We start from the raw sequence: 26,637 nt of genomic DNA, 5'->3' as shown, positions 1-26,637 counted from the left end.
ACAATGACCCAATAGTTTGAAGTCATATGTAATTTATTATATTCAGCTACACTGACAAAATCAAAAATGCACAACACCAACTGTACAAATCATGACAGCTTAATTATTTAAAATGACTTGTGGGTGTGTCATGGAAGCTTATTTAACTTATGACGTATAAAAGCACAAACAAGGGAAGATGAATAATGTTCCAAACCTGTCAATAAATGATCTCACTAATTTGCCGTAGGTATTGATTCTAAGCAGGATAATGGATCAACAAACACAGTTAAGCAATAAAATAAACCCACAAGCATTGTTGCACAATGTAGAGCATCAGACTTCATATGTGCACAGGTGGAAAAGTCCTCCATTAGATGCGATCTTTTCATGAAAGAGGAATCATTCCAACAGATTTATCTTTATCAAAATAGTTTATTTAGAAGCTTTTTTTCTGTCACAAAAAGCAAGACGGAATTATTCCTTATCTCTGGGTGTCCCCGTTGCAGCCTCTCACACTTTCAACTAAAAATGAGGGACAAATAAAATGCAGGTTTTCACTTGAAAAGCTAGGGGAAAAGCAATACTTCACATCACTGTCATTGGTTCTCTAGAATCATACACTTTAAGCAACAGGTACTCTGTCACCTGACTTTGTAGTTGTACATTGTGAAAAACAGCTAAACACATGGTGGTGGATAGACAAATGCATTGGTTAATGTGGACTTTCCTAGCTGTAAGGTTATGAAAAGGCAGTTTCAGATTCTTTGAGCAGGACCAATGGCAAATGCGCAGATTTGTCCAGGATAACAGGAGTGGGGATAAAGCAACTACAATATGAGAGAAGTGATTGTGGCAGGATGAAGAGCAAAAATGTGCGCTGAATGTAGTTTTTTTTTTTTATCTTTGAGACACACTACAGCAAAGATTCCATCTTCCTGCGAAAACAAACAAGTGAACAGGGCCACTTCTCAACTTTATCACATCAATATAAAATCTAGACAACCTCTCTCTGAGGGCAAAACAAGCAGAAATGTAACGGCAGTCTCCTTTCCCTAGGACATTTATGCCCTTAGAGTTCAGAACAGCGACCATTTCCCATTTCTAGCAAACACTGGGCGTCAAGAAAACAGATGTCCCAGAAGTTGGATGACACCGGGTTTATTATTTCCCAGGGATTTTGGCCCTTTTGCGGGCTATGGCATCCTCGACAGCCTTTAACTGTTTCAGCAGCTCCTCGCGACGAGAAAGGGTGCTGCTTGGTTTGCCCGATCCGGAACTAGAAGCGGAGCCAGAACCGGATCCAGCCCCTGGAGCAGGTGGTTTACCTGCAGACACAGCAGCAGGACCTTTCCCAGAAGACTTGGGTGGTGGGGATAAAGGACGCTTCCTTGAGAGAGAAAATATAAGGAATCGAGTGAATTACAAACATGGGATATTTTTTTAAATCTCTAGTCTTAGTCACACAAAGATAAAGCTTTTGTTATAAAACACCTTGATCCACCATGCACATAAAAAGGGAACTAATGCTGAACAAACATGGGGATTTTTATTTACTTTATTTTTTTTTTAAATAAAAGCTACATTAATAATAAATCCCTACTCAACATACAAAATATGAGACATCTGTTATTTATACAAACAGACCCATATTAAAAGGGCAGTTAATAGTTCTCATGTAAACAAATCGAATCAACAAATTTCATTCAAACATTATTCCCTACATGAACGTATCAATTGACTACGGGAAATCACCACATATTTGAAGGGATATTCAGAAAGTGTGACTGAAAAGAAAGTGGCAGTGGGTACCTTTCTCCTTGTGGTGGCATGGGCCGAGGACCCTGTCCTTTGGGCCGGTCCATTCTGGGGGACAGCAAGGGTCGACCAGGCATCCTCCTGTCTCGACCTACAGAGATATCAGAGAGTAAAGCTTGAGGTGATTGAGATCTGGTGCAGATCGAGGTGCAGATCTGACTGAACTTCCGGGCATCCTTTGAGCAAAGAGCTTAACCACAACCATTTTTCTAGAGGGGTTTTCTAATGGACCGTTAATGTGCCATGTGATGATGTGTTGTTTACCTCTGTCAGGCGAAAGTGCTATCCTCTTGCTGAGAGGCGAAGGGGGCCGCTCTTTATCGGCAGGAAAGTACCTTTTCCTATTGCCCCTGTCGGTTTGCTGCTAGCCAAAGAGGAATAAAGAAGTCAATCAACCATCGTATACTTCTGCGCAGCTACATGACCGTAACGACACCTCCCCCATTTACCTTGTTGAGCAGTGTGAGTTTGATGTCCTTGTGAGAGCCGTATCCTCCTGGAGGCCCCATAGGTGGGGGCTGCATGGGGTGACCCCTGTTCCCGGATCTAGGCATACCGGAGCTGGTTTTGGGAGGGACACCGGAGGGGTCCACTCGTTTTCGCTCATCTTTGAAAGGCTCGTCTTTCTTTGGCGGTTTTCCTTTAAGGCACACCAAACAAAACAGCACTGTTATTTTTAGTAATATTTATATACTATTAAAGTACTTAACGTTTTAACTTACTTTTATTTTACATTTTACATATTCAGTTTATGTGCTTCCCATTTTTATTTCTTTCAAGTTTTGATATCTTTCCGTTTAGATTTATTTTGATTTCAGTTACAGCTCAGCAGCCATTTCCAAAGCGACATTTCTATATTTTCTAAAAAGAAATTCTATATTTTAAAGTTTTTCATGTAATATTTATATTTTATTTCACAGAGACCTCATTTATGTTCATGATTTTTAATTTCATTTTAGTTCATAATTACATCGCTTCAAAAGAGTAATGTTAAAATTATATTAACGGCCTGTTGGAGTCTCACACGGCAAGGCCACAGTACCTCTGTCTTTGTTGGGGCCCCTGTCCCGTGGAGGGCCCCTTTCCCGTGGAGGGCCCCTTTCCTGTGGAGGGCCCCTTTCCTGTGGAGGGCCCCTTTCCTTGCGGGCATGGCCTGGAGTGGGTGATCGGGAGCTGGCGGAGGACACGGGGCTGGCCAGGTCAGCGTACATGTCATCAGAGTCGGCGCTCCTGACTGAGCTACTGCTGGAGGAGGCGGATGAGACAGACGACACGCTACTGACCGACAGAGACCTGTGAAACCACACAGACAATCTGTGATACCATGATATTTGCATTTGATTTTTAATTTCCAAAAACAGGTAAAGATAGATTTGGTTTTTTGTCCGTCTCTGTGCATTGCACACCTAGATTTGTGGGACCCGGAATGAGACCGGGAGAGTGAGGCGGAGGAGGAATGGGATCTTGAGCGCGAGCTGGAGCCAGAATAACTGCTGCCACTTACACTGCCACTCACTGTTTGCCTGCCGGAGAAACAAACAGGAAGAGAGAAACAGAAACATAAAATGTTGGTTTATACACAGTAGATGAAACTAGTGTCACTAATTAATGGAGTTCAAGAATGAAAAACTCTTTAGAACTGATTCTTTCAATGAATTGTTAAGAAACTCATGGATTATAGGTTAGGTTCAGTCTAATAATTCCTTCGTTGAATCAACTCACTGAATCCATCTGAACAGTTTTCGAATCAATGAATCTAATAATGAAGCTTCAAAGGTTCATTCAGACCACAAAGTATTTCACAAAGTATTACAAATCCACAAGCGAAAAATCCAAAGCAAAGGGAAGAACACACAAAGCATCCATGTCACACTTGATGTTCTTCTGAGTCACAGCCCAATGTTCCCCTTTGACAATAATAACTGTGGACAGTACAATATAAATCTTTAACAGAAAACAGTTTTCATAATATAAATGTATCTACAGAGAGTAATCACTATAGCACGTCACTACAAACTTCCAAAAGATTTCTATTTCATATAAATGCTGTTCTTTAAAACATTCTATTCATCAAAGATCTTGTGATAAGAAGTGTTTCTTGAGCACCAAATAAGGATATTAGAATGATTTGTGAGGGATCATGCGACACTGAAGACTGGAGTAACGGCTGCTTATTTTCAGCTTTGCTACCACAGGAATAAATCATGTTTTCAAAAATTATTAAAGAAAACCAAAAAAGTTATTTTAAATTGTAATATTACACACTTTTTATATAAAAAATATTTGCATTCTATATTTTTAAGGCAGCCTTGGTGAATACAAGACTTTCCAAACCAAAAAAAAAGTGAAAAATAAACATCACATGCCTTGACAGCTGAGTGAAGTGAAAGTACAGATAGAAAATCTGAACACATTACAGGCAAAGCACACACCCAAATTCTTGCCAACTGAAATGATCACATAGTGTTCCCTTTTTTGTCTTGAGTTTATTTTTTTAAATTGTTGAAGGGTTTATCCTTTGCCCTATTGTCTTATAGAGCCAATACAACATTACAGGACTAGTTTCTACATGATCTTCGCATTTCAAAATGACAGCGTGCATAAAAATATAAATCCAAACAACGGTGACTTCTCAGTATAGCATGTCCTTAACAGAAATGAATGATGCTTCATAATGTTGATTGGTGATTTTCTTCAAAATAATTCTTGTAGACATGACCGGTTATAACAACTGCCTAACAGCCACCCACAATACTCAACCGCAGAGCAACAACCTACAAGTTTTGCATGGGCAAGCACCAGCCACATTGCCTTAAAAAAAATTACTTACTGATATTAATATGAAATATTAAAGGTTTGTCTGTATCAGATGTGCTCCTAAATACCAACAACATCTGGCCAAATGCCAATAACATAATGACAGTTATGAAAACTATGATAAGTCCACAAAAGCGTCTTTGTTCTGAAGCATTAGAACAAGCGGGACAGAAGATTTTCCTGAAGACCCACGCAGGGTATTCCACATCCACAGTGAAACTTCACTCTCACCTCTACAGATAACAGAACTTTGTCACATGCTGCTTCCCTGTGCTGAAAAGCGCCTTTCTAGACACTCACACAAACACAGAACACTGGTCATTGGGTAATGGTTCATATGCAAATACACTCAAAACACAAATGTAAAAAAAAAACACCACAAAAAAAAAAAAAAACACAAGCACACTATCAAGCCACAAACAAAATCTCCAGCTCTTATGGTGATGCAATCCTTAACCTTAAAGAAAAGGTTATTTACTACTAACCCTCATGTCATTCCAAATCCCTTTGACATTCTATTCCATGGAAAATCAATCAATCAATCAATAAAAAAGCTAAATTATATAAAACACGAATTCAAAATAAAAATAGAAAAGTATAGATTCCTGCTCTATATTTCAAGCTTTGTGTGACAAACAGACAGAATTCAAGAAAACAGAGAACATTTTAAGTCATTATTCACAACTTAACATGCCACTAGCAGAAACGGGATTGCAAACATAACCATTTTCAAACAGGCATCAAACTCTCCTGGTTAAAAAGACCACTATTACTGTTTGTTTTGCTGTTTGTTGTTTTGGAACTTGACAACCCTAGCCATCATCACCTCATGTGGAGAAGGGAAAAAACCCCTTTGCATTTTACAAAAGAAATAAATGTGAAAAAGTTTCCAAAGACCAGAGTAAATAACAGAATTTTCGTTATTGGGTGAATGATCCATGTAAATGACCGTGAAACAAACAAACAGAGCGATAGTGTGTGTCAGTGGCAGAATGAACACGTAACCTGTGCTGTACCTGTTAGGTGGGTTGTGCTGTTGACGTTCTTTCTTGCGTCCTTCTCTCATGTTGGGTGGTTCTCTCGGCTCTCTGGGTCCAGGAGGTCGTCCAGCTGGACGGGGGTTGGGGGGTTTTCCCGTCTCCGTGATTGGCTTGGGTGGTTTTCCTGGTTGTTCAGGCAACGAGGGACTCGGCATTATTTTGGGGGGTCCTTTCTCCCTGCGAGGAGGGGGCAGTGCACCAGGCTTCAATGGGAGGCTGTAAATGAGTAATTTGTAAATGAGAAGAGCAATACTGACAACTATAGCTAGAAATAGGCAAAACACTAAGGCTTGTGTTGATATAGACTAGTACACTGTCATTCAAAAGTTTGGGGTTGGTAAGATTTTTGAATGTTTTTGTAAGAAGTCTCTGGGCTATTTTACCATCTGGTCACTTCATGCATTCTCTCTGATGAGTTAGCTACCTGATCGTGAAAAGACCTTGTGTAAATGCCGTACGAAATGCTTTCAAAATTTATATACAAAATACGATCGCTCAAACCACTTCAGGAGGTGGTCTGGGACACATTCCAGACGAAACTAGACAAGCGTAAATGCACCTGGTTGATGAAACCACATTTTAAAATAATAAACATGTGAGAGCGTTAAAGGCTATATGACATGTTATAGTCAGATATGACAGCGATAATGCTACATGCATCACTGCAGATGAGAGGCTGAGCATCTCTTCAGAAATCCGACACACAAACTGCCGCAAATGAAACCGAAAGTAAGTCGCAGATGCTAAACACAAAATCATCTTCATTAAAAGTATTGAGACTCAATTATCTTATGAGTGCTAATGCCATGCTCTCTCCTATTGCAGTCTTCGATCTTGAAATGAGCTCATAATGAATAAAATGCAGTGCATATCTGTTGCTTTTGTTGACGTGAACCGTTAATTATGCATATAGTGCAGGAATTGAAGATCAGATTTCAATCCGTTTTGCAGAGAGACACATTTATGTGGCAAGTGTAAATGGAACCATTTTAACAAATCATATAGATATCCGATAAATAAAAACATATAAAGTAACCAGGTGTAAACGTGCCGTCTGATGCTCACCATGTTTGCATTTACTTGATCAAAAATACAGTGAAAACAGTACCATTGTAAAATATTAGTACAATTTTAAATAATTTTCTATTTTGATATATATTTTAATGCCACCCTCCCTTTCTTCAAACTTACTGAGCCCAAACCTTTGAACAGCAGTGTATAAACCAAATGTGTTTTGAGAGCATGAGTGTGTATTTACCCTTTCAATGAACCAGGAGGCTGCTCGGCTTTGTTCTTATTAGTGTTCCTTTGTGCTGAGGGGGTCGGGGAGGGTGAGGAAGAGAAGGATCGCGATCTAGACAATGGAAAGTAAAGTTATTAGTAACAGCAAACAGTCACAGTAAAAGCCAATCAATTGTAAATGTAGTATTCTGAATGTTCTGGAAGTCATTACAGCAAATTAGCATGGCAAATCAAGATACTGTCGTGAACTGTGATATCTTGCCTAGAGCGGCTTCCGCTGAAAGAGCTGTGCTGAGAGGAGTGACTTGAGTAGGAACTCATTGAAGAAGAACGAGATCGGGAATGGGAAGAGCCAGAACCTGTGAACGATGAGGATCGGGATGAAGACCTGGAAAATTGGAGAAACATATAAATAAAGCATCACCGTTTAGCTTAAAGGAATAGTTCACCCAAAAATAAAAAATTATTTATTTTCTCATCCTCCTGACGTTCCAAACCTGTATTTCTTCAGACTTTTTATTCTTTTGGAACGCAAAAATGTTTCAACTGATTTTGTCCATCCATATAATGAAAGTCAATGGGGTCCAAAACAACACTGGACCTCGATGAAAGACTTTACTCAAAATATTGTTTTATGTTCTAAATGAAACAAAGTCAATTTGGAATGACATTGAGGGTTTGTCATGACCTATCCCTTTAACTTGCAAAAAAGCAGGCAAAGTCTCCATTATCAAATGACACCAATGTCTCAATAGTGCCATAGCAGGTATCTTACCTAGACGAATTGGAAAGGGAAACTGAAGATCCGGAGGGCCTGTGTCGTCTACGGCCACGGGGAGGCGAGCCCATGAGACCATGTCTTCTCCTAGGGGATTTAGACCTGCGCCAGGGGTCTTTCCATTCATCTGGCCTCTTGGGCAATGAGACCATCTCCTTCTTAGGTGGTGGCTCCATTGGCCCTCTGAAAAGAAAAACAAGGGGATTTAGGAAAAAAATAATAAAAAAAATGCACTATAGCGTGACTTTCTTTAACGTGGCAAACATCTCAATGACCTATTGCCTTTAAAGAGTTTTAACATCTGCAGTTCGCTTAATGAAAGCGAAATGTTTACAATTAGCAGGTAGAATTTCCACATTCACTGTCAAATAAGCTGTGTCACTGACATGGTAAAGTCAGCATAGATTTGTCATCATTTAATCTAGACTCAACAGAAACACAAGTCTTCCTTAAACGTGAATATACCTGTTAATTTCCTGAAAAACAATAGAAAACCCCGAAAATATGCATGCCAACTGACATTATCAAATCACCATTAGGTAAACATAATACTAAGCAATGTTAACATTAAATGTCATGCGTTAGTGATTTTACAGTGTTCAAGTGTTCACAGGAAGGAGTTGCTATAATGATAAAAATTGAATTATTTTTTTGTGAAATGACAGAACTGTAGTGTATCGAAGTAATTGAATATGGAGGCAGTAGACTATATCCTCTTCACTGACTTTGGATGTCATCCAACTGTTCATCAGGAAGCTAGTCCTGCCAACAAACTTCTCATAAGTAGTGTCAAATGTCTCTTTATTTGAATCACTTCAGAGGCCTTTGTATCCAAAATTATGCATGACTTTCTTACAAAGCAGATCTTGCATAAACTTGAAAACCTGATTCAGTCAGCTGTTGTTCAAATAAAACGTATTAGCTTTACGCCAAATTACCATCATTGTTGTCTTTACCCCACTTTATTTGCACCAGGAAATATAGTGCTCTCAGGTCACGTTTAGTAATTAAATAACTTTGAAGCAGCTGGCTACCATTCAAACACCACACCAGAAAACAGAGGTAATATGAATGAAATGGAGAAACTACCTCATGTTTCCCACACAATTCCTGTATGACAGACTAAGTAAACTGTTGTTTTCCGGCAACTAGGTATCTAGTTTATAATCTTTATTAATGTTTGTTTCCCTTAGAAGAGCCCTAGATTTCCCCTGTGTTTCAGTTCATAAAAGCATTGAGAACTGTTAATAATATTTCAAAATAATGCCTTAATATTCTTGGTTATTGTTGGATCTCCTAAAATCCCAATTGGATGTTCAATTTTGTGGATATTCATGGATGTGGATGTTCATTTTATCTGGATATCCATGGCTTTAGTTGTGCTAAATCAGACTGTCTGAAAAGTTCCTCACCGGCTTTCAGCCCATTAAATGTAGTGAGCAGACCTTGACGGTCATGACCATCTGACCCTCCGGTAGTCCCATATGAAAGTTTAATTTCTCTGGATATTCCTTGTCTAATTTTACCAAAGCTGTTTGGACAAAAGTTCAAGTTTGGGAGTTTTTGAAAAAGTTGCTCATTAATCCTTTGGTTAATTAAAGATCATTACATTATGCTATTAGTTAAACTCAGGGCATTCCACATCATTTATACTAAAGTATGCCTTCTAATGAGTAACGTGATCCAGCCTAGGACTTGGAATGTCCTTTTTGGTGATGTCAGAGAGTAAACAAACCTCAGGCAAGTATTGCAGTGTACCTAAAAATAGCACAGACAACTATAAACTATTTTTAGAAGTGGAATCTGAGCTCACCTTTAATTTCCTGTTTTTATGGAAAAAAGGAAGCGGACCGTTCCGTGAAGAGAGATTTATGCAGAGCAGTAACATGGCAAATCCCCAAATAAAAAATTTAAATACAAGTAACAGAAAATGGGAGACAATTTAAGTATTTTATCAGTTTAGTCATACCTGAATATCCCGTTTCACTCTTAACTGAAAATGTGATTACAAAAGTTATCTAGCAATGTGTTAAAATTACTGCACACAGTATTACTCAAAAGTTTGAGGCCAGTAAAATTTTTGCACCAAGGCTAAATTTATTTGATTAAAAACACAGAAAAAAATTGTTATACTGTGAAATATTAAAATTTTACTCCAGCCTTGTCACATGATCCTTCAGAATTTTAATATGCTGATTTGGTGCTCAAACATTTCTTCTTCTTATTATTATTATTACTACTATTAATGTTAAAACACTTAATATTTTTCTGGAAATAATTATACATTACAGAACTAGATGAACAGAAAGTTAAAAAGAACAGCATTTATTATAAACAAATCTTTTGTTACATTATAAATGCATTTACGGTTAAATTTGATCAATTTAATGCTAAATAAGTGTTTACTTTAATTTATTAGCTCTACACATGCTTAATGCATTTTGTCAAATGCATTATCAGGAGAAAAATAACAGCTGCAAAATATTATCTGGAATGTTTACAAACGTAAGCACGCACATAAAGATTTACATATTTCATCAGCGCTCCATAGGGCATGTGTCAAACAGCCGGGGTGTTTATCTCATCAAAACCAGCATACTGTCAACAGGATGACGCCAGACTTTTAACCTTGTTCATGTGATGGGATGCCCTTGTTGTCATTTTTCACAGTGTGAGTATGATAGATATCAATGTTGCGCTAAATCAGAAAGGTCCTTAGAAGAGCTCCAGGTCAAACCACAGCTAACAGAGGTTAGGAGCTGTGTCAGGCCTTTCCAAGAATCACTTACGAGTTAAGACTTCAAAATGTGACTACACTGCAAGAATATCTTTAAAAATTACACACTTGCATTATATTCTGACTGATACAGATCGATTCCAGCATCAATAAATAATTCATTCATTTATTCATAAAAATCTGTAAGCTTTAAAAGTGAATGCAAGATTGACATTCATTCCAGGAAAGTACGCAGATGCAGAGACATTTGTAATAACAAAAGGATTAATACAACGCTTATTCACGTCTAAAAATAATATTTAAAAAAATCTATTACGAAAAGATATTTGAGTTTAATGCTTCATGCTTGCAGAAAAATTCAACCATCTCTAATCATGACATCTGATCTCTGCACAGAATATCGGAAAAGAAGTCAAGACCGTTTAAGACTGAAGGCATTGCATTGTTTTCCTTGTCACAGGAACCGTCATGATCTGAAACTCGACTCCTGGAAGAATTCAGCCGATGATGTAACTTTCAGTCACACCTCCATGAGCAGGTTATAAAGGTGTGCTGTACTAAAATCAGACTCCGACAGGAAGACAGCCATTAAGGAAAAACAGCCTGTAACAAAGCAGCTTGGAAGATCACACAGGCTTTGTGAAATGGCAAATTAAAACAATTTTTTTTTTTTTAAATGTTTTAAAATTAACTGCATGAACACATTCAGCTATTTTTATAATGGACAAGCCCTTTCTGACATAACTCTTGTTTACAAAGAACAAACCGGTAACAAAATACCTGTCATTTCATCATTTCATCCTTTTTCTGAATGTATCACCTTTGTGACGTGCAATAATCAACGGCAACATGAAAACTGACTCTGAAGCACAATTCCAGTATCGCAAGAGCCGCCCGTCATAAGCGGACAAACAATAAACAGGGTTCTACCTGTTTTGCAGCATAATTAACTATTGTGCTATACTGTGCTATAAATAGAGGGAAAAAAAAAAAAAAGTTTGTTTTGATTTTTAACCTCCCATTAAATTTTATTTTTGGCTTGGCATAGTTCCAGTTCTACATCTAAATGTCTAAGTACACAAAATGTGACAATGAAAGTCAGCGTACAGTAGAATAACTGCTAGGTCAGCAAAGACACAAAGGGCACGACATCTAACAGTTCAACTAATGTTTCAAAATGCCCTGACATTGTAGTGAAGTCTGGAATATCACAGGCAGCAGAATATTACAAATTAAGGAGAAGCAGAACAAAAGATCAATACATAACAATGAAGGGGCCACACAGAGGAATATACCAGACATAGACACAATGGAAAAGAGAACCAGGATCAATTCCTCTTCTGGGCTCTCCACATCTTTGGACAATCCTGATTCCATAAAAATACATTTCCATTAAAGAAAAAATTAAAATTCACTCAAATGCATACTTCAAAATAAACCTTTTTGAAAAAAAAGGACCTGTGATTAAAAAAGGGGGTTTTATGGAATAATAAAAAAAAAAATTAACAATTAATACTTGAACAAAATAGATTATAAATTGTAGGCTTATGTTCAATAACATGAAAATAAACAGTATATTAACTTTTAAAGCCACATTTTGTAATGTATATTGAACTATTTGTTCTGCCAAAATCAATTAGGGTTTTTTTTTCAGCAGATACTGATGTAATTACATGTGACAATTTTTAGTATTGCCCCATTCCTTTTTTTTTTTTTTTTGAAAATTTGTCACACTTAAAAGATTCAGAGCAAACAAATTTTAATATTACACAAAGATAATCCAAGTAAATACAAAATGCAGTTTTGAAATAATGATTTCATTTATTAAGGGAAAAAAGCTGTCCAAACCTGCCAGGCCCTATGCGAAAAAGTAATTGGCCCCTAAATCTATAAACTGGTTGTGCCAACCTTTGCAGCAACAACTGCAATCAAGCATACAATAATCATTGTCCTGCTGCATAACCCAGGAGCGCTTGAGCTCACAAATTGACATCTGGACATTCTCCTTTAGGATTTTCTGACAGAGTGCAGAATTCATGGTTCAATCAATTATGGCAAGTTGTCCAGGTCGTGAAGCTGCAAAGCAGCCCCAGACCATCACACTACCACCACCATGTTTGACTGCTGGTATGATGTTCTTTTCATGGAAATCTGTGTTGGTTTTATGCCAGATGTAACGGGACACACACCTTCCCAAAAGTTTTGTCTCATCACTCCACAGAATATTTGCCCAAAAGTCTTGGGGATAATCAAGATATTTTTTGCCAAATGTGATACGAGCCTTTGTGTACTTTTTGGTCAGCAATGGCTTTGACCACCACTGTTCTCCATTTGTAGATAATGCCTCTGACTGTGGCTCGCTGCAGTCCCAAAGCCTTAGAAATGGCATTATAACCCTTTCCAGACTGATACATGTCAACTATTTTGTTTCTCATCTGTTCTTGAATTTCTTTAGATCACGGCATGTGTTGCTCTTTAAGCATGCTTCACTTTGTCAGACAGGTTCTATTTAAGTAATTTCTTGATTCAACAGGTCTGGCAGTAATCAGGCTTGGGTTTGGCTAGTGAAATTTAATCTAATTTTTCACATAGGGCCAGGTAGGTTTGGACTTTTTTTCCCTTAAATGAAATCATTTAAAAACTGCATTTTGTATTTAGTTGCATTATCTTAGTGTAATATAAAAATTTGTTTGATGATCTGAATCTTTTAAGTATGACAAATATGCAAAAAATAAAAAACAGGAAGGGGCAAAAACCTTTTCACAGCACTTTATACATGTATGTATGTATGTATGTATGTGTGTATATATATATATATATATATATATATATATATATATATATATATATATATATAGTGTTAAAGTGACTACTGATAGACATTCTACTACATGTATAATCGTGACAAATATAAATGCACAGCACAGTACAAAACATTATTCACAAGTTGATGAAACATGCATAAATTACAAAATTAAGTGAAGAACGTGCCTGATTTTGCCATGTTGTTGCCATGAGGACGTTGCAATAGTCTTTTACATCTGAGTGACTTGAGTTTGTCCATCAGCAATTGATTGGGTCATTGCCATTTCTATTGCTGTGATATCAATCGAGTGAGTTTGTCCCATTCTTGCACCAGTAAACACGTCAGAGAAGAGATGTCGTTGCAAGTTATTTTGATTAAATTATGAGGGCACATCAGTAAAATAAATAAGTAAATATGATAAATATAAATGGTAAATATAAAACACACTGTTGCTCTTATGAAACATTATAATGTAAGTATACACAAGTGAGGTACAAAGCTTTGTTTATAAGATAAATAATTGGTTAGCAGGCAAATGTTAGATCGCAACCATGCTTTTGGATTCATGCCGTTCGAGCTTCATACATTTAAATCAAGCCATATGCGGCTTTTTGTTCTGTCTTGGTCACGAATTTCCACAATCTTAATAATATTTATAGTTTCTTTTCCCAAATCCTCACCATCTCAGCCTCTAATTTCTCAGGTTTATTTTATTGCCAATCACTTTCAATCACTGTTTTTGCATCTCTTACAGTGGTAAACAGTCGGAAATTAAATATTTCATGGCCATGAATTAAGAATTCGTTCCTATCCTACGACTTAATTCTTTACTTAATTTCTATTGCTTTCCATGTTGAATGACTTTGTATTTCAAAGTTTGGGTTATATTAAAAGCATAATTTGTACATTAGTGTATTATTTTCTCAAAAGACCAAGGCTTGTCACCTCACTGCTACCGCACGTGTTTTGTGCATGAGCATCACGCAACCCAAAATGAAACTGCTTAATCGATACTTGATAGCTTTAATCGATTGCATCTCTTATCGACAATTAATCGATTGTTGATTAAAGTCTTTGTTTACATAGTGTGTGCGTGTACTGTGTATTTTTGTATGCATGTATGTATATATACATATACATACATACATATATATATATATATATATATATATATATATATATATATATACACACACACACACACACACGCATATATATTTAAGAAAAATGTTACATTTATATATTAAATATTTATATACGATATAATTTATATGAATATAAATATATGTAAATATTTTCAAAATATGTGCTGTATGTGTGTCTTTATATATAGGCTAGATAAATATACGCAGTACACACATACATTATGTAAACAAAAACTTAAATTTTGGACGCGATTAATCATTTGACAGCACTAATACACATGTTAATAATAAGTTATTCAAGATTTAAGATTTTTGAATCAAGATTGCGAAAAACATTTACTTCTATCGTGAACTGAGGGTTTGCTCATATTGGCGCACATATACACCCCCCCCCCCAGTATCAGTTCAAGTGTAGTATCAGTCAAATGCAGTATTTAGGTACAGTTTCAGCCATTGGCAAAGTTATGAAATGCTATTGCAATTCCATTATTGCCATTTCAAATGTCAATTTCCTTAAACTAATCAGACTGAATTTACACATCAAAGCAATGACACAACACATTCAGGTAAAGCCTGAAACGGTGATAACACACCTCTCAACGTCACAGAGAATTGTTTGCGAGCAAACAGCATAGATCTTAGCTCACATGGTTGTGTTCACCACACCTGGGAAATGGTTCATGCAGTGCTTTAATGATTTCCTTCCTGCATTCCTTTGCCAAGTCGAGAAATTCCCTTGTTTCATGATCACGTGATTGTAATAAAGTGTTCTGAATCATTTACGTCAGCTTGTTAGGTAGCACAAGGATCAAACTTTCACCAGTGATGCAGGTAATGCAAAGCTAATGTAGTAATTCCAAAATCATGCAACATTTTCTAGTTGCAGAGGCTTTATTTTCCATACTGCATTGACAAGTTTCTTGAGGATATTAAATAAAAAAAAGTCCTACCTTGAAAAACTGACAATGTATGATGCATGTTGCACAATTACACACATAAAATAAAATAAAATAATTGCTAAGCCATACCACCGAGAACAAATAAGGACCTTTAAAACCGTTTTTTACTCTAGGTGGTTGAGCCGATTAAGCTAAAATTGTGTCAGGCAAAATACACAATCAAACAAAAAAAATAAAATAAATAAATAAAATTTTTTTTTAAAATAAATAAAAATGATAAAAATGTTAATCAAAGATTACAATTTACATCTGTAAAATACAATTCATTAAATTTCTGACATTTTATAATTACTATGATATAAGAGCCCCTTTTTCCCCAATAGATGCCACAATACAATACGAAATTACATTATAAAATTAAAATTGCAATACGAGACTTGAGTTCACTGTTCATCACTATGATAATTTTGTGTTGCCAGATTTTTTTTTTAGCACTGAAAGAGAAAAAAAACCACTTCAGCTGAACTTGTTGACAGTCATGCTTGATTTTCAGTGTTAATTTCTTCAACAAACAATGGCCTTTGGCTGTAGAAGCAACATGGTCAGGTGGTGTAACTGGTTTGTGTCAATTGGTGTAACCAGTATTTTTCATAAAAAATATAATTATATACAGGAAAAATTCATGTGGAATAAAATGTAATCATTAGTTTAGTACAATAATATAGTTTTTAATTTTTTTTACATAATTTGTCAGATTATTTGGAAAATAATTTGTGCTTTCACACACCATAGATTGTAAAAAAGAAAAGAAAAAGACACACACACACACACACACAAAACACATCGGTTCCAGCATTGCTAACTTGACAGCGCAGTTGATACTTTATCAAAATAAAATACAGTGAACCCGCCTCTGTGTCACCCTTGGAACGCGACTGAAGTACAAAGCCTATAATTTACATAATAAATAATAGTATAGCATTCAGATACGTTACATTGCAAATATCAAAATATTATGGAATATTTGGATTTGTGCCGAATGAGAGAGGTAGGATACACGAGCACCAAGCTCCATTTCACAAACAGTTGAGTGCGCAAGCCTTTAAAGTATACTCCTTTGTCAGTCTAAGTGAGAGACGCATTCAGAATCAGCACATGGTCACTGTCTAGTGGGCTTTTTTTTCAAGTGCGCAACTCATGGCATTCGCTGTTCTTCTGCTTCGGTTATCAAACAGCGTTGCATTACTGTGGGCGCCCCCTTCTGGATTGGGGGTGAATTGCGAGATGGTTCGGTACAAATGTATTGTTCCACCCCTAATACATATACAAATATATATTTTATAATGTAATATAATGTAATTTAAAATGATAGCAAAGCTGAATTTTCAGTATTATTTCTCCAGTCTTCACTCTTGAGTGCAACATAAAACTTCAGAAATCATTGTAATATGCTGATTAGGGGCTCAGTTATTAATAATAGTTCTTATTATCAAAGTTGAAACCCATTTCATTATATGCATATATTAATGTATACAATTACTGAACAAAAATTGTTCAATATATTCACAATATAACTATTTTGAACACTGATGCTTGTAAGAAATGCTTCTTGAACACCAAATCAGATTATTAGAATTATTTCTGGATCATGTGACACTGTAGACTGGAGTAACGGCTGCTGAAAATTCAGCTTTCCCATCACAGGAATTAATAACATTTTAAAACAGAAAACTTATTTTAAATGATATTTCACAAAACAAACAAAAAAAAGCTCTTTTGTTGATTCTGATTGCTTCCATTGTCCTCATTTGTAAGTAGCTTTGTATAAAAGCATTTGTTAAATGACTAATTGTAAAGCCAATGTAAATGTAAAACACATTTTAGCCTTCGTGAACATAAGATTTTCATTATTCCAAACTTTTGACTGGTAGTAAGCATAAAAGTGGTCACACACCAGATACAATACACAATCACCCCACGATACACAACTTTCTAGCCTAAGGTAAAGTTATTATGTTCATTAACAACCATTTGGAGCCAATATAATGTAATTTAACATAACATTTAATTGAATATGAGTGGTGCTAAGGTAGCATTATTGCCCATTAGAAGACAGGTCCCAAATAACAATGCTGTATTGAGTCTCCAGCATTGTCAATGAAACACAAAGCACTTTACTAACCACATCAGAAGTGCTCAGTAGAACTGAAACTCTGTTTATAGATTAGTCACAAGGGCAAAAAGTATGATCGTGCATTATTACAAGTTTCAAGCTGACCTAACTGTTCACACGAAATTGGTTGTGTGACACGAAGTTTAGAAATTTGAGACGCAACAGAGTTCTTTGAAGTCAAAGAAATCACGTAGGTGTGAATCTCTCCCTATACTGCTCGGTAAATGACTCCATGCAAGTATCGTGGGACATATTCACAAGCATGTCACGGTCTCTTTTCGTGGAATTCTGAGAACACAAGTCATTTAACTCAACAACAAGTGAGCCGGAAATTTGTCCATTTTGTGTGGGATTTTGGCTTAATTAATGAAATGCGAATCTCTGTTTTTTTTGGGTTTTTTTATCTTGGAAAAATGAGAGCTGACTTTAAAAGCGCAGCACTGGTGTGGCCATGACATACAATCCTTCTGGAAATTTCCCATAAAGTGACCATAATCAAATATGCAATCTGAGTCTTTGAGGTTATGCAAGTGAATACAGCAATGAAGAAATTACTGTTAAGGGAAATAATACTAACAAGAGAAGACTATTGTGAAAATGTCAGGAAAGACCAAAATGCCGTAAAATTCGAAATGAGCGATAAATTTGCAACTTGAAGTGTGCTAACGCAAGAACAGTCACCCTGCAGTGCTTTCCACATAGAATTAGTCAAGTGTGAATTTCAGCCATAGATGCGTTTTCAATTAATTTTATGTTCACTGACAGTTTAAACGTAACACCAATATACAGCTAAAATAGATACAACTATAATGATGAGCCTTATGCAAGTGTACTCACTTTGAATGGGTGAAAACAACAAAAATATTAAAAGTATTATTTTTCTACATTTTATCCTCTGTTTATTTTAGTTAGTTTTACTTTATAAAAGATACATAGCTAAAATTTCTACTTCTCAGTTCCTCAACCTCACAATTTGATTTGAACTTGAATTGAATGTCGTCACCTGAATAGTACACGCAGAGGCTGCACATGCGCATTAACTTGGTTTTGCACTAGACAGTTATTTCACAAGGTGGCAAAACTGGCCCGGAAAAACGAAACTAAAGAGACTGTACAACAACAACAAAAAACAGCGGAGACATTGATAATCACTTGTGTGAGAGGGTTATGAGACAGCAGCAAATTTAGTTTAAAGGTGTACAAAGACATTTTTATCAGTTATAACTTCTGGAGAAAAATAGAGCAGACACTGGACAAAGATTAAGATTTCCGGAGTGCATGCATTCGCGTACACCTCAAATGGACTATACTTCGAAGGCTAAGTATACTTCAGCTTTTAGTCTGAATTTGATCCTATCACTATAATAGAGCAGCATGCAACAAAGGGGAATTTAAATCACTTTAAAATGCAGCAGTCTCTGTAAATGATTGCACAGACAACACCTAAATAATTAGTGGAAATGCATGTAGTTTTTTTGGTCAGAATTTCCATTCCAAATTAAGAACCAACTGAACAAACTTCACAAACAGCAGCACACACTTCCAAGTCCATTCACTGCAGCAGACTTTAAAAGAAAATGTCTTTACAGACTAAAAACCTGAACACCCCCAAAACTGCGTAGCAGCTAGGCATTCAAACTGGAACTGCCATATTTTTCAAGATATGTGATTTTAGTGTGCAATATATATCAGACGGTATGTGACCTCTTAGCATCCCCTCTAAGACTGAGACTTGTGTTAAGCAGGAAGCTTTAAACTCACCTGGGTGGCATGTTCGTGGGTGAACGTGGTTTGAGTGGCTTCTCCTTCTCATCCTTCTTCTCCCGTGGCTCTCTGGGAGGCCGCTCTCTAGGCCGTCCCTCCTTTTCGTCCCGTTTCAGACGATCCCTCTCCCATTCCTCCTTCCTGCGGCGGCTCTCCTTCTCCCGTTCCCTCTCTCTTTCTCGCTCTCTCTGTCTGCGCTCCCGTTCACGGTGGTCTCTCTCACGCTCCCGTTCCCTCTCGCGGTGGCGCTCGCGTGGATCTCTTTCCCGCTCTCGGTCCTGAAGCAAACAATAAAACAAATCTCAGTTGTTCAGTAGTACAAATACATGCACGTATCTCTCAGGAATACTTCATTCTGATCAAATACAGCACTGAACAGTCAACTATTTTTGTATAATAAACATTTAGGTAATTCCCGTTATACAATTTGGCCTAGACATTATGTGCATGCACACTGTAAACATTTAAAAGACCCAGCATAAGTAACTTTGCGCTTTAGTTTTCTAATAAAAGCTTTTTGGAATATAGTTAACAAAACAGTAAAACAGATGTACACTCCATCAGTATGTACTCACAGGGTAGTATGGCAGTGGGGTCTCAGTGTACTGCACTCGGAAATTCTCATACTGGCCTCCTCGCCAAAACGCTTCCATCTCATAATCATAGTATGGGTCACCATATGGATCACTACCACAGAAATAGTTGTTATAAATGTACAGTTGGGAAGGACAAGTTAATATGTGCATTCTTGGGCCCTGAGGGAAACTGATTTATGATACTCACCCATAACTTGGATCTCTGAACTCAATATCACTGCAATGCCGAAAGAGAAAAGAAAAACATTACAGTATGGGTCAGAGCTTACGTCCATCTTTTTTAATAAACAAGAATAATTTAGGATAAAATTTACATTAATTAATAAGGGGTTCTGAAAATGGATCAACATTTTGTGCACTTTTCTTTACCATTTTAACCACCTTTTTGCCATTTTAAAAGGTCCTGCAGTGTAACAAATAAATTCTCAAGAACAAAAATTCACAGTTAAAAATATAACTAGGTCATAGAAACTAATATGCATAAGACTTAACAATGCTTTTAAAAATAGTTTTAGATCGATGACAATTACCTAAGTATGTAAACTGCCCACAACCACATTTTAACTTCATGACCCAGCAGAAACAAAGTAACAAATGGAAGAGATCACTCTCTGATTAAATTCCTGATAAGTCATTGTTTCGTACCCAGCATCTCTGATTTCTCTGGTGATACGATAGCCACGTTCCCTGAAGAAGTCATTTTCTTTGTCAAAGTCGCGGTCATCTTCACCTATGGTTACGGTAAAACGTTTTTCCTCAAAGTCGGGTTCCTGCTCTTTACGGATGGTGGCTTTCTTCAACACCTAAGGGAACATTTTTGGAGTTGGAACAAGTTGGATCAAGGCATTCAGTTCTTAAATTTAACTGGTAACCTTTCTTGTCTAACAAGTCCTCCCCGCAGTAAAGCAAGCATTGTATATAGCATAGCAGCATGAGTATCAAAATACATAACATTTTATCTCAGTTACAAAGTTGACCCTTTTTTGTTATCACAAAACCATTGCAGAACACACTACAGACTCATTTGAATGGATGAGTTCCCCTCAAAAAACCCATAGACAGTATAACAATACTTAGAAATGGAACTTTTCCAATTGTTCACTCAAAAACAATTTTAAAACGGGTATGGTGGTGATAACCGTACCTCTTTGGCATGTCTAAGGCCTCTTTCCCAGGCGCTCTCCACCGGAGGATCTAGAGGAGGTGGAGGAGGCGGCAACTCTTCCACGGCAGGGGCTCCCTGGAAGAAAACAAGATTCAAATGTTGTACTGAAATCTTAATTTTAACTTAGGAAGAAACAAAATAGTAGAAAATGAATCACAAAGGATGTATACCCAGGGGTTAGCAGGCATGAGGGGGTGAGGTCCACCTCCTCCAGGAGGTGCTCCGTTAGGAGAGAAGGGATCTGGCTTGGAGATGAGGGAGTAGTTGCCTTTATCATTGACTCCTGGATGGATGAACCTACAGATCATGCCCCAGGTGCAGTTACCTGCAAGAGACCAGACAGAAACCATTGTAATATTTAAATATATAGTTTAAAAAAATTTAAATAATGACAGCATCAACATCAAAACAATCCACTGCTTTGGAATATGTGCTCTGAAGACAAATTTACTCATAGAAAAGATACTGCACTCAATTGCTCCCCCTACTGTTGTAATTTAGGGACATGCTGAACAACAAACTAAATGTGAGGCTTATCAAACTTCAAAGCATGTTATCATCAAGGTATGTTGTTAGATTATCGCTACATAAACACACCATTTGATATGTAGAAAAGCTGTATCAGCAGATTTAAACTATTAAGGAAATCACATGAATGAAGAACTACCTTTCATAAAAAACCTGCAGATGGGTCGGGGTCTGATCTTCCTGTCCATGGGGTCCTTCACCTCGCCCTCCTCAAGATCATCATCCTAAAGAATTAACAGAAAAACTCACTACAGCACCTATTAATGACTGTTTTTTTATTCTACACTAAAAGGTAGGTGATTTACTGTGTAAAAGTTCGGAGTCAGTAAGATATTTTGGTAACATTTTACAATAAGGTTCATTAGTTAACAACATTAGTAAACGAACATTCTACAGCATTTATTAATCTTAATTTCAGCATTTACTAACGCATTATTAAAATCACAAGTTGTGTTTGTTAACATTAGTTAATGCACCGTGAACTAACATGAATAAATACTGTATTTTCATTAACTAACATTAGCAAAGATTAATAAATAGTGTAATAAATGCATTGTTCATGTTAGTTAACTAATGCTAACAAATGACACCTGATTTTTTAATACTTTACTCTGCAAGGATACATTACATTGACTTAAAAGTAAAGACTTCTAAATTGTTTTAAAAATTATTTCAAATAAATGATCTTTCTAACTTTCTATTCTTAAAAAAAAAAAACCTTGAAAAAAGTATCATGGTTTCCAGAAAATAAATATAAAGCAGCCAAACTGTTTTCAAATTCTACTCGAACAGCAAATCATCATACTAAAATGATTTCTGAAGGATTGTGTGATGTTGAAAATTTAAAATTACATTCCAAAATGTTTTTAAATAGAAAAGTTATTTTAAATTTGAATATTGTTTCACAATATTACTGTATTCACTGTATGTTTAATTAAATGCAGCCTTGGTGAGAACAACAGACATTTAAGAACATTTAAAAATCTTGCTGACAACAAACTTTTGAATGGTAGTGTAACTACATATTTTATTTACATAGTTGACAGTAAATTAGTTAATCATGTGATATAATAATATAATTATGTTTTCTGATTTGGCAGCATTGTGTCATTTCAATTCTAGAAAAAAAAAGATATTGCATTCAATTGCTCCCTCTACTGTTGTGGACTGGTCATAAAAAATTCTCTGCGTCATGCAAAATATAATTACACAAATGTCTTTGGATTTCATAAAATTAAAAACACAGACTACTAAGGTAAAAAGCAATGGTTTTATCAGCAAAAAATAAAACAAAAAAAAGAAATGTCATTATTTGCTCTGCAGTGGCAAACTGAGATTGAACAGCTCCTATTATCATATGCTAATCACAAATGATTTCAACATACTTACATCTATCTCTCCCTCATCAATCTCTCCATCATCTTCCTCTTTCTTTTTATCACGGAACGAATCTCTCCTGCCTCTCTCCCTCGAGTCCACAGATTTTCTTAGCGGTGTGTCTTTGTTATCTGGGGGCAAAATTGGTTTTCTTTCCTTTTTCTTCCGTCTTTTCTCCTCCTCTTCATCATCCTCTTCCTCATCTTCTCCATCCTCCCCGGCGGGACCCTTCTCTCCCTCGTCCTCCTCAGGAGCAGCAGCACTCGGCTCTTCTGGAACCTCCTCATCATAATCCAGCTCATGTTCATCCAGATCTCTGGAGACAGAAGATTCATCTTTCAAATCACTCACTACCATCGCCGCCCTCCTCCGCCTCCTCCTCTCTTCTTCCTCATCATCCTCTTCCTCAAGCTCAGCACGGCCAGACTTGGTGGTTGCCTCATCTTCCTCATCTCGCTCATCTTCTGCTGGGGTGAAAGGTCGCTCGTGTTCTGGCCCTGGCGAGTCAGGATCAGGTGATCTTGGCGTCTCAAGGATTTCCTCCTCAGGAGACTGGCTAGCATTCTTTCTGCTTCCTCGGACCATCAAACCAAGGTCTTGTTGGTGGACGTCTTCTCTCTCCTCCCTGTCCATCTTGTAGTCTTCCAAGTCTGATACCTCCTCAGGATCTTCTCGTCCAGCTGCTACCCTGTCTCCATCCTCAAAGTCTGAGTCTTCTCCACCCTCCTGTACTTCATTCTCATCATCATTCAAAAGCTCACTGTCTGACACTCCCTTGTCTACTTCTGCTGGGGACTCAGGCGACTCCAGCAGCTCGTTGTCAGAGAGACCCTTCTCCTCCTCCTCAGGAGATTGTGGGGACTGGGTGGGGCTCTCAGGCGTATCCATTAGCAAGAACTCTGAAGCAGATGTTTAATATCAGCCAAACAGTTAGTACAGAATAGGGAAAAAAACTAAGTTTAAGTTAACACCTCATAAGACCCACTCTAAATAATTAAAACACTTACTAAAATAATATCCATTATTTGCAAACTACTGGAAACCTAACACATTTATAACAAATCTACTAAATACTTATTTGGCAGGTAATGTTTTAATTAACATTAATTAATTATATTTAATAACAAATACATTAAAACACAACATTCATAAAGATAAGAACAGATTATTACATTAAAATATGCTTTTACAATTATATTTTAAATATTGACATCCTAAAACCAGCAGCTTCCTAAAACACTGCCTACAACAAATTTAGTAAATTAATATTTGGCATATGATCTTTTTTTAAGTAATGTAATTCTAAGTATTAATAAAAAATATTAATTTACAAAACAAACAATATATACGTGTGTGTGTGTGAGAGAGAGAAGAGTTCAGATGCAAAATCCTCCAAGTTCCGTCTGAAATTTTAAAGTGAGCATTGCATTGAAAAGGACCTATACATTGCCATTATAATAAAACTACTGAACCTAAACATAGGAGTCTGATAAAAAAAAAGAAAAAAAAAAAGCTAATTTTAGGTGAAAATTTTAGATGGCACTTAGAAGCTTTTGCATCTGAATATATATATGAAATGATACCAAGATAAAGTCAATGCTGAAACCCTGAGGGTTGACTTAAAGCTAAATATAAAACTACAACTATTTGTACTTGTCAGCTTTTAATTATGTTAACATTGTTCAAATATTAAAAATGTCATACTGTTTGTAAAATTACCGAAAATAAGCTTTACTGCGGCTGATATCTTACATGTTAAACGCTTGTCACACTTTATTTTTGAAGGACAGTGTCTTATACAAAGCTAAGTTTTTATTGTAGCAACAATAATTTTAATACCAATGGTATTTAGGTGAAAATTATACAGTGGTGATTTTATATAAACTAAAAATACACTTTCATAACAAAATCCCTATTAAAACGAATGAATAACCTACTAGTCCTTCCATAACAACACCTCAATATTAGCCTGCTAACGTAAAATAGCTTAACCGCATTCAAAACTTAAACTCATAAACATAAACTCTTCCATACCACACAAAGGCCAGTCATTGAATCATCTGGAACTTGTTTACCTTCTCAGATTTAAGGCAATGGATTCATGAGAGGGAGACCGACACATGTCTTACTAGCCGCTTTATCTTTAACGGGAGAGCTCGTCGATGGCGTTGCGGCTAACAGGCCCGAATCCTGCCCGCACACGAGAAAACGACACCATTTCCGACATTTTCCGAACGATCGCGCCACTTAAACGCATAGACTTGAGCTTAAATAACACATACGTTACTTTCTAAGTCTAAATTCACGAGTTACTGCGTTGCACGATGTTTCTTCGATGCACACTGGCTAAAATCTCATGCAACAATAAAGCGCTCCCTACTGTACAACAAACGGACATCGCGTATTAAAACACATTCGGTCACCTTTCAAACCACAGAGTCTCTGGAGACAGGGTCTCAGTGTAGGGAGTCACCCGGTCTCTCTCCTTGGGGTGACTGTGTTCAAATAATGAGCGATCTGTCTGGGGTACTTATTTTTCTCTACCGGAGAAATTCATAAACCCTGCACTACACAGTGAGAGCGGCCATTACCCAGACGTCATCAAAGCGCGACCAGATGATTTTTTTTTTCGTTGCATAAAATACACAAAGTAAAAGAAAGGAAGTATTATTAAATTATTATTAGAAAACAATGTAAAATAAATATATTACATATTCAATACACAAATATACTGAGGCATACACACGGGGACAATATTTATATAGCCTACTGAGGTCATACAGGAGCAAATGATACAATTATATAACTTATCATCATTTATACACATTTCTCAAAAGTAATATTCATTTATTTAGGAGTAGAACATTTTGTGAATGCATCTTTAATTACAGCCTACAGTGTGCCTCAAATCACTCGACATCACCGGCTACTTCTTCCACTAGGGGGCGCTATTGTGATGAAGGGACCAACAGTTAAGAAGACTTACAGGTAAGAGTGCATTTACTGTACAAGATTTGCTCGTCATGTCAAATACTTCATATCAGTGCATTTTGTTTTTCATCTGGGGTTTACAGCCGACACTGCACCAGAGCTGTTTTGGTTCCGAACTACAAGAAGGATGTCTGGTAGGAGACGCTTTATTCTCTATCTTCAGAAGTTATCCATGTCAGTTTCCTATAATACGCAAATTTTAAGTGATTTCTTTAATCAGAACTTCATTCCTAAAAGTGTTATTTTTGAAGACAAAGGTGTGTGTATAATATGCACTTATATTATAGGCTAAGTATTTTCCAAGACAAATGGTTAAAGAGCTGCGCGTTTTACAAGACTGAAATTCTTCTAGCTTGTTTCGTTCAAGTCTATTTTAATATAATATATAAAGCTGCTCAGGTAGAAAATCGCTGCTAATGTTTACTAACGTTTATATAATTCTATAAAATATCTAGTTGAACGTTTTTAATATTGCGATATAAAAATTACAAGCTGAACGTGTTTATATATATATATATATACTTCATATCAGTGTATATATATATACTATATATATATGTATATATATACTTCATATCAGTGTATAGATATACTATGTATATATATATACTTCATATCAGTGTATATATATATATATATACACTATATATATGTATATATATATATATACTTCATATCAGTGTATATATATATATATATGATAGGCTACATCGAGAGGTTCATAAGTTCACATAATCTTTTAAGGCGCCAAAATATTTTGCAAACTGGATGTTGCTTTAACA

At 36.3% G+C, this 26,637-nt stretch overlaps 1 protein-coding gene across 3 annotated transcripts; it reads right to left on the bottom strand.

Moving 5' to 3' along the window:
• Positions 1 to 17: 17 nt before the first annotated feature.
• Positions 18 to 25,478, bottom strand: LOC306843194 (zinc finger CCCH domain-containing protein 18-like). 3 transcript variants are annotated; one of them, XM_079374511.1, is made up of 19 exons: positions 25,288 to 25,461; positions 22,877 to 23,763; positions 21,627 to 21,711; positions 21,130 to 21,284; positions 20,939 to 21,034; positions 20,440 to 20,597; positions 19,982 to 20,011; positions 19,774 to 19,885; positions 19,196 to 19,476; positions 7,672 to 7,857; positions 7,159 to 7,284; positions 6,913 to 7,008; positions 5,631 to 5,870; positions 3,204 to 3,320; positions 2,840 to 3,090; positions 2,247 to 2,437; positions 2,062 to 2,161; positions 1,792 to 1,888; positions 18 to 1,369 (listed from the first exon to the last, which is right to left on the bottom strand). In XM_079374511.1, the coding sequence occupies exons 2-19, from the start codon at positions 23,750 to 23,752 to the stop codon at positions 1,144 to 1,146; spliced, it is 3,423 nt and encodes a 1,140-aa protein (XP_079230637.1). In that variant the 5' UTR covers positions 23,753 to 23,763; positions 25,288 to 25,461; the 3' UTR covers positions 18 to 1,143. The 3 variants fall into 3 exon arrangements, with proteins under 3 accessions (XP_079230637.1, XP_079230638.1, XP_079230639.1); XM_079374512.1 differs by having other exon boundaries at positions 19 to 1,369; positions 24,940 to 25,478; XM_079374513.1 differs by having other exon boundaries at positions 19 to 1,369; positions 2,062 to 2,158; positions 25,288 to 25,478.
• Positions 25,479 to 26,637: the final 1,159 nt, after the last annotated feature.

This window comes from Barbus barbus, assembly GCF_936440315.1.
Source record: "Barbus barbus genome assembly, chromosome: 23".
Taxonomy (NCBI): Eukaryota; Metazoa; Chordata; class Actinopteri; order Cypriniformes; family Cyprinidae; genus Barbus; species Barbus barbus.
The sequence above is the reverse complement of the archived record's forward strand: the minus strand, read 5'-3'. Positions and strand labels throughout refer to the sequence as shown.